Source organism: Balaenoptera acutorostrata, chromosome 15 (assembly GCF_949987535.1).
Source record: "Balaenoptera acutorostrata chromosome 15, mBalAcu1.1, whole genome shotgun sequence".
Classification (NCBI taxonomy): domain Eukaryota; kingdom Metazoa; phylum Chordata; class Mammalia; order Artiodactyla; family Balaenopteridae; genus Balaenoptera; species Balaenoptera acutorostrata.
This window is the reverse complement of record NC_080078.1, coordinates 24,360,162-24,374,113: the sequence shown is the minus strand read 5'-3', so window position 1 is coordinate 24,374,113 and position 13,952 is coordinate 24,360,162. Positions and strand designations below refer to the sequence as shown.

General features: G+C 38.3%; 1 protein-coding gene across 4 annotated transcripts in view; it reads right to left on the bottom strand.

The window, feature by feature from the left end:
• Positions 1–13,952, bottom strand: part of SMG1 (SMG1 nonsense mediated mRNA decay associated PI3K related kinase) — a 97,472-nt gene that overhangs the window by 11,921 nt on the left and 71,599 nt on the right. For all 4 annotated transcript variants that reach the window (XM_057530204.1, XM_057530200.1, XM_057530202.1 and 1 more), the window contains 15 exons: positions 13,189–13,437; positions 12,558–12,696; positions 12,366–12,475; positions 12,019–12,237; positions 10,586–10,776; positions 9,681–9,853; positions 9,252–9,531; positions 8,539–8,811; positions 8,076–8,310; positions 7,688–7,914; positions 5,252–5,402; positions 4,967–5,156; positions 4,302–4,771; positions 2,515–2,652; positions 1,020–1,172 (listed from right to left, as the gene is read on the bottom strand). In XM_057530204.1, the coding sequence (XP_057386187.1) occupies positions 1,020–1,172; positions 2,515–2,652; positions 4,302–4,771; positions 4,967–5,156; positions 5,252–5,402; positions 7,688–7,914; positions 8,076–8,310; positions 8,539–8,811; positions 9,252–9,531; positions 9,681–9,853; positions 10,586–10,776; positions 12,019–12,237; positions 12,366–12,475; positions 12,558–12,696; positions 13,189–13,437 (3,198 nt within the window). The remainder of the gene's footprint in view (positions 1–1,019; positions 1,173–2,514; positions 2,653–4,301; positions 4,772–4,966; positions 5,157–5,251; positions 5,403–7,687; positions 7,915–8,075; positions 8,311–8,538; positions 8,812–9,251; positions 9,532–9,680; positions 9,854–10,585; positions 10,777–12,018; positions 12,238–12,365; positions 12,476–12,557; positions 12,697–13,188; positions 13,438–13,952) is intronic.

The window sequence follows — 13,952 nt, the reverse complement described above, 5'->3', positions numbered from 1 at the left end:
ATATTAAGCACATCTTTAAAGGTACAATAATAGTATTGTGACTGTGTTCCTAAATAGTTCTCATTTAAAAAAAAAAAAATTATTTATTTTTGGCTGCATTGGGTCTTCGTTGCTGACTATGGGCTTTCTCTAGCTGCGGTGAGCGGGAGCTACTCTTCGTTGCGGTGCACGGGCTTCTCATTGCAGTGGCTTCTCTTGTTGTGGAGCACGGGCTGGTTCTAGGCGTGCAGGCTTCAGTAGTTGTGGCTCACGGGCTCTAGAGCATAGGCTCAGTAGTTGTGGCGCATGGACTTAGTTGCTCCGCAGCATGTGGGATCTTCCCGGACCAGGGCTCAAACCCATGTCCCCTGCACTGGCAGGCAGATTCTTAACCACTGCGCCACCAGGGAAGTCCCAATAGTTCTCATTTTTATAGATACCTATTGAAATACTTACAGATAAAATGATATAATATTTGGGATTTCCTTAAATATGGGATGTGAAGGAGGAGTAGGAAGTATAGAGAAAATAAAGTAGGACTTAAGTTGATAATTATTAAATTTTGGTAATGGGTATATGGGAATCATATTAGTCCAATTTTGCACCTGATTAAAAAGTACATAGTAGTTTCTGTTTGTTTGTTTTTTGCTCCCAATCACAACAAAGTTAATCCACAACCTCTTGGCAGTACCCAAGGTCCTAAGACATTTTATTGCCATGTGGAAAAAATAACATTCAAATCTTTATAGTTGCATATAAAGAAAATCTTAGATAAATATGGAATTAAACTCTTTATTTTCCAAGAGGCTGGATCCACCTTATATTTAACTGGGAGGTAATAAGGGTCTAGGGAAATAACTGGCTGTGAGCTCAGCCTAAGGACGCCCCCTCTTTCTCCCTCAAGGCCTACCAGTCCTTCTTCCCAGTGCTGTGAACTAGACGGTGGCTCTCAAGCTACTCCTAATTATCCCACATGTAACTTCCAATCAGTTATATAACCCTGTAACAGAAAACAAAATGGCGCACATGAGTGCCTATACCTGACTTGCTCTTTGGCTCTCTTTAAGGACAAGATTTCTTCTTTCAGCTATTGTTGCTTCAAAATCTTGTAGTACAGGTGTCAGTGCAGGGTTGGCACCACCTGCCCACTTGAGTCGCTGTTCAATACTTGCTTCAAGTGCTGCCAGTTTCTCCTATAAAAGCCAGCAGAATCTCAGTGAAAACGACACTCTTCACTTCCTGTCTGTTGAGCATTTTATATAAATACAAGAGATTCAAAAGAAGTAGGATGAGGCATAAGTAAATTAGAAAACATCTTTAACAAACTGTCACCTTTTGGAATTAATCTTGATTTCACGCTGAATATTTAAGGCTAACATGTTTCGGGTAGGTAAGGATTGGCTTTCAGTTTATTGTCTTAAAATTTGCAGAAAGAAGTTTCATTTTCATTTTTAAATAAAATAGTCCTTAAGACAAAACACCTGCTACACCACTGCACTATATGTGCTATCTACAAGAAAATCCATTTATACTTTTGATTGTGAAAGATGAAAATCAGATTCCCACAAATGCAAAAATTTATGAATAATGGTAAAAATACAGCCAGGTTATCATGACTAGGAAGATTTTATATAACAAAGTTGTTTCATTATTTATTCAACGTTTTGAGCGGAGGAATTCACATTCATAGGCTCGCTCTCGCTCTCGCTCTCCCCTCCCTCCCCTATTTCTTTCTCTCACACATATACACTCTAAAATCAGAAAGGGCATGAGTTCATTCTCCTAAATTGAAAACTAGGACTAACATGCTGTAGAGAAAAGGTATTTCAATCCTCAAAGAAGTGAGCTCCAGAAAAGTTTTATAAAAAAATTTAAAAATATTATAAAAGTGATTATACTTGATTTTATACTAATATTAATCTATAAAAAGAACAGAAATATGTCAGTTACTACTGAGTGTATGAGATATCGGAATACTCACTATAGAGAGATACATAAAGCCATCATCAAACCAGTTTCTCTTATTTAAAAAAGGAAAGCGAGATTAAATATTTTGCTGAAATGACCAAAAAATAGTCAATAAAAATGGTTTGGAAAAATGTTCTGCTGCCTTTGACATCACAAAATTCCATGAACTAACTGCACAATAGAAGTAAGAAATGCCTAAGCTTCTTGGATATTAATAATAAGCCAAATATAACTGCTTTATATACATTTCAGAAAACAAATTTGGTATTCAAATTTTTCCCATTACCAAGGTCCCCTTAATGTGTAAAAGCATGGTAATATCAAATTCATTAAAAACTTGAAATATTTAGTATGTCTCTATTCTTGGTTCAAAATATACTGCTAAGATTCAGTTACTTTGGAGGGTAAGAAAAAAAGATATAAATTAAAAATAAAAGTGAAAAGGTATTACGTTCCTGTGGCTTAGAAGCCAAGGACAGACTGAACAAGAGAGCACTAACACTTCACCACAGTGGAGGTCATTTCTAAAAGTAAGATGTGCCAGAAGGAGGATCGGACAAAACACACCTGAACTGTTGCAATTGAAGTTTCGATCTGGCTCAGAGTATGGAGTTTCTTTTTCATGCTGGTTAAGATGGCAGAACGAGGGGGAGGAGTGACCGACATGGCTTGTGGTCTGTTGATAAGGAGATCTTCATGCTGCCACTGTTCAAAGGAAAAGAAATGTAATAAAATAAGCAGGAAAAAGGCCTTTAGATAAACAAGGGAGGGGAGGTGTGATTTAGGACTGGGGGAAGAGGGAAAAAACCCAGCTGCAGCAAGGTGGGGTGAGCAGGGAAGAATAACAGAAACACAATAAAAGAATCAACCAGGTGGAAAATTTCCTGAGGTAGAGAATGGCTGATAAATTTCTTGGATCACTGATATGCAAGATTTAAATAGTAATTCTGAAGATGTTTCCTAGTCTAAGTAAAAATCTGCTACACAATCCCCCTAAAATATAATCTCCAGTTAAGAGGTTGGAACAGGCATGGTAGGGGAAGAGTTCCCCAGCACGGAATTAAGCAAGTAACTGAAAGAAGCAATGGCAGCAGTCACAGAAGAAAGAATTCTCCAGAGAACCTACAAGCGACAGAAAGGCATAGGTAACTACTGACAGAGGATCAAGTCACCCTGTATGCTGTAAGGTGGCCCCAGAAGGCCCAAGGGACATTTGGGTTAAAATTTAAAAGTTACATTGTGCTTACAGTTTAAAATGTGTTCAGATGAACAAAACTGGAAGGATTTTGATAATGTTTTCCATATAGTTGTCAATTTTTTAAGGGAATAAACTCTAAAATGTATTAAATAATAAAACTTTTCAACATTGTATTTTTTAGAAGTAAAATAAATACCAAAAAATCCCAATGTGCTAGAAGGACTGTTACTATATAATAAATGCAACTTCAGAATTTGAATAAATTACTTTTCTTATGAGGTAAGAAAACAGCTAATGATAAAACTGCAAAGAGAAGGAAATACACTGGTTCCATGCCCCACCAATTCCACTCTTGGGAAGTAGCTTCAATATAAATGATACAAAGTAACCAGTGTTTGTGCCAAAACAGATCCCAGGATGATGTAGTCCCCCAATATTACTCCACGAGTTACAACTTGTCTGAAGCTACTGACAATATTGAAGCCTATATTTGAAATAAAGAAGAAAAATAGCTATAATTTATACTGTGTTTAGTGTCTTACACAAATCATCATTTTTAACCCGCATAGTCATCAACATTTTAGAGAGATACTGTCCCCATTCTACAAGTAAGGAAATCAGACCTTAAGGGAAGTTAAACTTAAGTTCATATACCTGAATCCAAATCCATCTCACTCCCCCAAAGCCTGTCATACAGCCTCTAAACAAACAAGGACAAAAACAGGCTTCTAAAAAACAGTTCCCAAGTGATGACCAATGTATGCACAGAGCTTAGAGAATCAGGGAAACAGAAGTCACTTTAGAAATAATTATGTTAGACAGTACAGAAGGCATATCCACCTAACGAATAAATTCAACTGTTAGAAATTACATTTACAAGTAATACTTAATGATAACACTAACCATACAACTCTGATGGAAACTAATTCAAAGGACACAAACCATGAACACAAAATGATCTCAACTACGTAAAAGAGAAACAAGGAATAATTGGAAAGACAGCACCGAAATGCTAAAGCATTTCAGTGTTTGATCTGGGCTGGCACAATTCAGGAAGTTTAAAATTTTCTCTTCTTTATACTGTTCTGTATTAATTCCCCCAGTTTTTCAAATTCCTACATTGAGGAAAAACCCCTTTATAAAGAGAAATACTAACTTGAAACATGGCGATATGCAGCTGAACGCGCTGCAGGCTTGTCTTACAGGAGGAGATGCTGGTCTCCAGCCTGCGCACCAAGTCGTGCTTCTTCCAGGCAGTGTCGTAGGAGCTCGCCAGCACGGTCGCCCTGTTCATGACCAGCTGAGAGAACTTCCCGATCTGGATGTTGTGCTCCACTGCTTTTTTACACAGATCATCAACTGAAACTTTGCTTTCAGCACCAAAATCCTTTGCCTCCACTTGAGCAATAATGTCTACCCCTAGAGCACTGATGAAGCTGCACAGCGTGAGGCCCAAGGCTTGGTTTGGGAGTCCAATCAGGAGCTGCCGCACAAAGTCAGCTGTGAATGCTTTTATCGGTTTGGCCATCTGGTCTTCACTGAAACAAGAGTTTCTAAAAAGGGTTTTCACATTGACAATCTGTACAGGCCCATTTACAGTACTCGGATCTTCAAGTGAACTTGATCCTAAAAAAGGAAATTTTTCTTTCAGTATTTCATGCAACACTAAAATAAGGTAATAATGCTGCTTATTTAAAAACTTGAAGATTGCGTGAACTTAGTATTTTAATTTAATTTACAATTAAATTAAGCCTACTCTATCCTGTCCCCCTCCAAAGTACTACACAACTAAACCCAGCTTGTTTAAGAGTGAAATATTACCTGACAAAGTTTTAGAAAAGGTACCACAGAGCCTGAAGAACTCCTTAATTGTCTGTAGTCGTTTTAGAAAGAAAATCTCTTCTAGCACCTGTCGGTGATTATCATCATCAAAAAAATTGACTTGGGTGCTCCTGGCTTCCCTTATAATGTCAATCTTTCGCCAAGCTATAGGAATTTCCATCTTATTTAGCTATGTAAATGAAAGAAAAGCAAGTTCACTTCTCCACACACTGAACAACTACTTTCCTACACTTGCATTATTCATAAAACCAGGTCAATATTTACCTTTTCAACTAATAAGCCAAAAGCAGTCTCAACTTGGGCAAACATGCCATCAAATGCTACCAAAAGCATCTGGCCAGCTGACATTTTTGGTGTTTCATCAACTGAACCATTTCTTGGTTGGATTAATTCACCATATTGAGCGTGAAGTATTCTAGAGGAAAAGAAAAGGGAGTTAAAACCCTTGCTGAAGCGTATTAAATTTTGGGGAAAACGTAGGATCAACAAGTCTTACAGCTAGCGTGTGGAGTCTAGGGAAAAAGTCTCTGTATGAAGGAAGGAGTGTTATTAGCCATCATTAATGTGAGTAAATTTTATGCAAATTTGAACTATCACATTTTAAAAAGAACTATATAAAATATTACAGTCTCACTTTATACACAGAATGTAAAATAATATAAAATGCCAATATTTTTTTAAAAACGTCGAGAATCACACAATTCTAAAGCTGGTGGACCTAGCAAAAGTTGTCAAGTATGTTCACACTACTGTCACATGGCAGAGCCAGCTACAGACAGTAAATGGAAATACCTATCAGTTTTGGCATGCTGAGTTTCGAATAATGCACAGTTTGAAGGTAGGTCTTCAGAAATTTGCCTTTCACATTATCATTAAACTAAGAACTTGTGTAGTGTTTACGTATCAAAGCACTATTCTAAACATTTTATATAAAAAAGCAAAAATACAATTCCCAGTACCTATGACTACTATCAGTAAAACTAATGTTAACTAGATTTTCAACTTTATCACACACACATAAATAGCTATAAAACTATTAGGAATTATTAAGAGAATTTAAAATTTAGGCTACCCGAGAAATTTCCAATGGAAAAAGAGTTGCAAGATGGTGTAAAGTTTTCCTTGAGATTACCAAAAAGTTTCTCTAACACAAGATACACACAGGCGGTAACAGAATCAAACATGAAGTCTGTAACCCAATGCATACATGGAAGTAAACATTCCTCCATTTGACAGTAAAGGGAATCTAGATTAGATATTAAGGGAAAATAAGGGCTAAAATTTTGTGAGGAAGAAAAGTGTATAGATTTAGCATCTAAGTTTTAAAATAATGTTAGAAATTTTATGATAAAGCTCTTGTGCAAACAATCTAAATCACTATTTAGCTGACATTTATGTTTATGCTATACTGATTACAGTTATTTTTTAAATTTTATGGTAAAACAACTACAAAGACACAAGAAAATAGGAAAATTTTGAATGCAACATAAAAGAAAACATTAAGGAGTTGTTACCTTTTTTGGTGAAATAAGGGCACCATAAATTAAGAAAAATAAGTTTACATTTTAGATATATACTTCCTGCAGTTTAAGAATGAAAAGGTATTTGCTTCAAAATAACTGGAGCAGTACAATTTAAACAAGATTAAACAGGTGCAAAAAAAAAGAGAGAGAGATTAACCAGGTACAGATAATTACTGAAGTTGGTAAAATGGAGGTTCATTATATACTATTCTCTCTACTTTCTTGTATCTTGGAATTTTCCCATGGGAGGAAGTATGGTGGGTCAATTCATTTCTACTCTCTCAATTATACCTTCTGAAGGGAACTGGACATCAGAATGCCAAAGAAAGAGGTCTTGAGTCATGAAGCACAAAGGGTAGGGCTTAGCTTTGGGTACAGTGCATGGCTGGAGAAACTGCCCAACCTCTACAGGTTCCAAAGTCAAATTGTTACCCTCGATTTTAAGAGTCGAGAAATACAATGTTCAATACCTAAAACAAACTTATAAAACTTAAGCTAACTTAAAAGTGTTCATCTGAAATTAGGTGTATACTCCAGATGTTTCCATGGAGTTCCAAGGGCTGGCTTAAAAAATACCACACTCTACTTTGTGTGTGTGCACATGTATGGTGAAACTACAGCCCTAAAATAATACATATATGTATGTGATAAAACTACACACACAGACACACAAACAAGTGCATGTGTAACTGGTGAAATGTGAGTAAGCTCTGTGGGCTGTACCGATGCCAATTTCACGGTGTTGCTACTGTGCCACAGGTATGCAAGATGCTACACTGAAGGAGGAATGAAGGGTACACAAGACCTCCCTGCACACTTTTTTTTTTAACACAACTTCCTATGAGTCTGTAATTATTTCCAAATAAAAGGGTTTTTTGTTTTTTGTTTGTTTGTTTTGGCCATGCCTCAAGGCTCGCAGGGTCTTAGCTCCCAACCAGGGATTGAACCCGTGCCCTCAGCACTGAAAGCGCAGAGTCCTAACCACTGGATCACCAGGGAATTCCCCCAAATAAAAGGTTTTTTTTAAAAAGACATTACTTATAAATGCTTATATATATATATATATCTGCTCTGAAAATTAAAAGTAAGCTTACAGTAAAATAAGAACTCAGAAAACTTTTATCTGGCTACCCATCTCTTTCACAAGAAAAGAGAACACAGCTTAGCATTCACTTGCCTGGCAACATCGATGTAATGAGCATGTGTTTCTTCCTCAAGTCCCATAGCTGCATTTCTTAAATAGGCTTGAAGAGATTCAACTAGAGTCTGCAGAGGAACACCATCAGTTGTCTGCTCAATAAGACTGTCCAGTTCATGAAGCATACTTTCTAAGGTGTATTCTCCTTTCATTAAACATCTCAGTGCTTCTGGAAATATGATTTGCCGGAAATTTGAATTTAATTCCTATAAATATGTGAGAAACATATTTTAATGCTTTCTGAGTTTAGAGAAAGCAGCATTAAAAGGGAGGAAGTCAAATCACTTTTTGGACCCAGAGATGAGAAATAAAACGTTCAATACCTAAAACAAACTTCTAAAATTTAAGCTAATTTAGAAGTACTCACCTGAAGTGAGGTGTATACACCATTAGCTAAGTGAACTGCCTCAGATGCTTCCATGGGGTTAGGAATGTCTAAGTCTTGTGGCACTAGGTGACACTGCTTCAGTAACTGAACAAGGCATGTGACATTTCCACTCATACTGCAGAGCTCCTCCAAGAACCAGGCTCCATCCCGAGAAGTCAGATCAACCAGCTGCTCTCCAGCACTCGAAGCTGCACCTTCCATCATTAGGTTACGCCTAAAAAATGAGATAAATATTTGTACAGTGAAACTGACTTAGCTAAACACACATAAATGGGATACCTCAAAATCTGAAAGGAAATAAAGCAGTCTTACACCGAGCAAGACTAATGAAAGAAAAAGGATATCTTAAGTTTGGGATCAAACAAAAGACACATGAACTCTCCATAAGCATCAATGTTCGCAAGACAATGAAATGGTCTCACTATGTGGTCAGCTAACTCACCTTGTGAGGGTACAAAGGGCAGAAATAATAACACTTGCTAGACTCAAAGATCCTTCCTCTCCATTCTCGTGAAGGAAAACTTTGATACAACGTTCAATTTCTTTCAACTGATCTTCACAAACAGGTACGGTGACAGCTTCCTGTTTCAAGCGTTCCACCTGTCTAATTAGACGGCTGTTTATGTCTGTTGCGTACCGCTGCAGGGTCATCTCAGTGGCAGTGATGAACTGACACACTGTTGGGGGTGGCTGGGGCGCATACTGCACTTCGTATCTGTAAACAGAGAAAGAGGTGCTTGTAAAGAAAGTTCACGCCTTACAAAATACGAGAAAAGACAATATGGAATACTGCATTTGATCTTCAAACCTTGAAGAGTAGAAATCATTATTTCCATTTTACAGAAAAGGTCTCGAAAGCGAAAGTAACTTCCTAAGGTAACTTGTTAGTGAGCGATAGAATCAGTATTTGAATTCAGCTCTCTTTACCCTGATCCGACCATGCTTACACTGGGATACATTTTAATCAATTAGGAAAAATACTGTCTTTTAAAGGAAAACATGAGCTCAAACCCTCTTAAAACCAAGAGAAAAGTGACTCCATTCAAATTCCATCCACCATTTCTTTCAGAAAAATAAAATACTATGCAATTAAAAACACAACTTTGCTTCTAGTCCCAATGAGAAGTAAAGAAAATTGAGAGTGATCAAACTTACTTCCTGTAGAGTTCCTGACAGCGCTCTACTGTAGTGTTACAGATGAGCTCTTCCATCCAGGTTTTCCATTGCTCAATTCGATGTTTCTGAAATATAGCCTTTGGATACTGCAGAGCTACGGTTGCGTAGTGATGCAGCTGCTCCAGACAGCCTCGCAGCACCGAGCGCCTCTGCTGCAGGAGGGTACCGACTTCCCCCTCCAGCTGCTCACACTGGCTAATCAAGTGGGCCTGGCCAGCATTCTGCAGAAAGGCTGTTGCTGGCACATAGCTTGGAGGACCTTTGGGTAAAAGATAATTATTGATCACAATGAAACCATTTCAAATCAGCAGTCACTGAAAGGGAGTACAAACCAGAACTCCACACATGAACACAACAACAACAAAACCCACATGCTCACATGTATATCTAAAATAAGTCAACCCATACCAAGGTCCATTTGTGTGCTTATCTCCTGAAGCAAACTTGCCAGCTGTGTTGCTTCTAAATTACTGAATGCAGCCTGATAATGTGTTATCCACTGTTCAAATTCATTCAGCTTCACCTGGATTGCTTCCTGAACAGCTCTTTGCTGAGTCTGTAGTTGAGTGTGTTCAGAATACCTAATGGAAGGAAAAATTTTTGATTGCTCTTCTTTCTTCTGTGTACTTTTCATCACCCTGAAAGTACATTTTGCTTATACTTGGACTGGCTGGTAAGCTCCTTTTCAATCTTGAGGGCACTGCTCAAATGTCCTTTCCTTCTCTGGTTTTTCCTGACCCTACAGAGTTCCCTAACTACACTCACAACATTTTAAATAAAATTCTACCACATTTGCCAGGGTTACGAGTTATTTGAAGTATGGAAGACTGAGACTTGATAGGTCTTCGTTATCTCAGCGTCTCCGGCAGTGTTTGGCACTTGTACATTTAACCACCCTTCACTGAGCTGGGCAGCCGCTCTGTGCAAGGTTCATTCACTTAGATCACTTTTAGTTTAAGCTCAAAAAAACTCAGCCAAGTAGACAAGATCCACTGTACAAATGAATAAGGATTCAGATACAAACTATAGAGAGAAAACCAAACCCCAGGTTTTCTGAATCCAAGTTCAGTGTTCTAACCCCCATGTCCACCATCTCCCATAGTTACTCAAACATTTAAATTAAATATAATAAAGCAGAAAATTTAACTGAATTCTGCTTTATTAACACTTTGAAACTGCAGTTCTTGGGAGAGCTTTATTTATCTAAGTTGCTGCAATAATTCTAATTCAAGTTGACAATGTTTACACAAAAATACGAAAATTATCCTTAATGGCAAGTCTTTAGAAATAAGAGTTCAACATTTGTTTTAAACCTGTGTTGCAGAGTATGAGAAGGATGATCCACTCCTTCAGCTCCTTCTAGAAACTCTATTTCTTCCAACAGTTTGCCCTGCAGTTTTTCCACATCTGTTAGTTGCTCTTGCAAGCTCAGGTATTCATCTAAACTGCTGTCCAGCTTGGGAAGTACAACCAGCATCTCGTCCCTATTCTTAAACCAGTTCACCTGTAAAAAAACATTATTAGGAAGATTCTTATATAGGGCCGACTGTGAGATATGATGATGTCTGTCAGAAGGATCATGTTAGAAGGACATTCTGAACATGTTACTCTACTTAAATCTCAACAAAGCCGGGGTGTGTGTGTGTGATGGCATCAGCCATATTTTTACAAAGATAACTAATGTGGTCAATTCAAACAGCCATAAATGAAGACTCAATTCCACAATAACATGCAGTTACCACCACGCCACACAAAACAAGATGAGCATCACTGGCTACCACGATATTAAAATCAAGAAGGAGGGAGGCTATCCAAGTAAAGAACACTTAAAATCGTCATTGGTAAACACTTTTCAGTCTATTAAAAAAGGTATAATTTTTTCAAATCATTAACCCACCTCCCATGTATGAGAGTGACTGTGTGTCTTTGCATGGGAGCATTTCTTAGTGAAAGATCACAGCAAACTGCGCCTTACTTTGCTGCCATTTCAGTATTCATACACTACAGTCGTATAAAACCAATTTTTAGAAAAAGTTTCACTCTTGGACTTCCCTGGGGGCACAGTGGTTAAGAATCCGCCTGCCAATGCAGGGGACACAGGTTTGAGCCCTGGTCTGGGAAGATCCCACATGCCACGGAGCAACTAAGCCCGTGCGCCACAACTACTGAGTCCATGTGCCACAACTACTGAAGCCCATGTGCCTAGAGCCCGTGCTCTGCAACGAGAAGCCACCATAATGAGAAGCCCACGCACCGCAACGAAGAGTAGCCCTGTTCGCCGCAACTAGAGAAAGCCCATGCACAGCAACGAAGACCCAATGCAGCCAAAAATAAATTAATTAATTAATTAAAAAAAAAAAAAGTTTCACTCAACTTTTTTATGGACATGTTAACTTTTTTTTTTTTTTGGCTGTGCCACACAACTTGAAGGATCTTAGTTCCCCGACCAGGGCTGGAACCTAGGCCCCGGCAGTGAAAGCGCCGAGTCCTAACCACTGCACTGCCAGGGAATTCCCTGGACATGTTAACTACTTTTTTTTTTTTTTTAATTTGGTTGCATCAGGTCTTAGTTGTGGCAGGCGGGCTCCTTAGTTGCGGCATGTGGGATCTAGTTCCCGGACCAGGGGTCGAACCTGGGCCCCCTGCATTGGGAGGGCAGAGCCTTAACCACTGTGCCACCAGGGAAGTCCTGGACACGTTAACTATTAACCAAAAGATGATGATGAATTATTATCATTGGCCTCACCTTAATTTCAGCTACCCTCGAAGAAAAAAGGCTGCGAGTGATCTCTCGTTCCATCTCTCTCTTGCTCTGCTTGCTCTCGGCCTGCTGGCCCCCTCCACCATAGACGGCACCAGCAAACCCGGCCTCACCCCCAGCTGTCCAGTCCACCAGGGGGTCATACACAAAGGCCTCTAGCAGCGTCAGCAGAGTCTCTCTGCCACGCCGCATAATGTGTAGAACCTGTTTTCAGAAGACTTTTAATTTAGTTTTGCCGCAGGTTTCCTCATTAAAATGTAGTTTTTCATTCCAAAGGATTTGTTGATTTAAACAAGTACACTAAGACGTGTAAGAGAAAAAAAACCACATACCTGCTCACATGAAAGCCTAAAAACACCTTCTACTCCAGTTACACCCAGTGCTGTTTCAATGTTCTGTGTCATTCGAAAAGGTACTTTCTCAGGAACTCTAAGGCTTTTTCCTTGAAAAGATAAATCATTATATTTTTGTCCTTTCACCAAAATAAATTCGACCCTCATATAAAAAGTCCACTTTAATTTTACCTTTTTCAAAGCAAACATTGTAATCTATGTGAACAACCTCTCCAGTCGTCATATCTATGAGAACATTATCCAGATGTCTATCTCCAAGGCCAATTATGTATCCGACCATAGACATGACTGCAGTAGATCTGGCATAAGACTGAAGAAGAGGGGATGGGGGAGCAAGTTAAGCATCATTAGCAAATTTCCTTCCAACATGGACTTGATTCTCTAAAATTTACAAACCTCCATAATCCTACTCCCTTATTTCTAAATAAATAGCTAGCACTCTTCAGGGATGCTGCATGTGGTCACAGAAACTCTGCACTGAGCAGCAGCATACGACACTGGTCGGTCCTACTTAATCATTATCAGAATGCAGGATTTAAAAAAACAAAACAACTATTCTTCAGCCTCTCTAGTTTTTCCCTTTCTAAAGTTTTTATTCTGCTTTTCATTTCATCCATAATCCCCTCCATTCTGCCTTCATACAGTCATGGCTATGCCTCATAAAAATAAATGTAATATAAGATTCAAATGCAGGTCTCAAACTACCAAGTCTGGAGGGAGGCAGGAGGAGGGTGAACAAGACAAGACAGGAAGCAGGCAAAGAAACAATAATACTGATGACAGTCTAAAACAAAACACATACCTGTGTGACTCTCCACCATTCATCAGGGGTGGTGCAAGATGACCAAAGCTCTTTAGCAAGGAGATTTGGGGGCGTAGCCTCCATTAACTCTTCTAATACTGCCTTCATCACATGAAGAGGCCAATCCCGTCGGGACACATCCAGACTAAGTCCAACTGCTTTCAAAGCAGGACTAATTTTACTATAATAAAGTTCACTAGGACGGGGTACAATTCCAGGATTCTGAGGAGTTTGGTAGGAATCTTGGGCCTTTAAAAAATTTTTTTTAAAGAAAAGATCAACTTTGTTTAAATAAGGATAAAGATTACCTTGAATATAAAGCAGTATTTTAAAAACTGGTTTTTCAGCGGAACTCTCTACTTAGCTAGCTAAATCTCATCCATCAAATAGCCAAGTTGTCTGAACTAGGCATCTTTCTTACAATCTACATATCATTTTCTTAATTCGGTATTACTACTTTATTGAAAACTCTGTCTACTGTTATATTTTCTTGAGGTTCAATTCAAGCTCAACATCCAAGTTACATTCTTCTTTGTAACATATAATTCTGTTTAAAATTTATCACTCATTTATTGCACGTATTTCATTCTTCACCAATATGACTTAATCAATGTAAAATTAACAACAGATATTCAGAAACACCTTAGACAAAAATTTAAATAGCCCTTCTCTAATTCCATCTCCAATTTACCCCCTCAGTAATTGTTCTGTAGTCTCCTATGCCTACCTAAAAAAATTTGAAGCCTTTCAAACTCTTGCTCCTT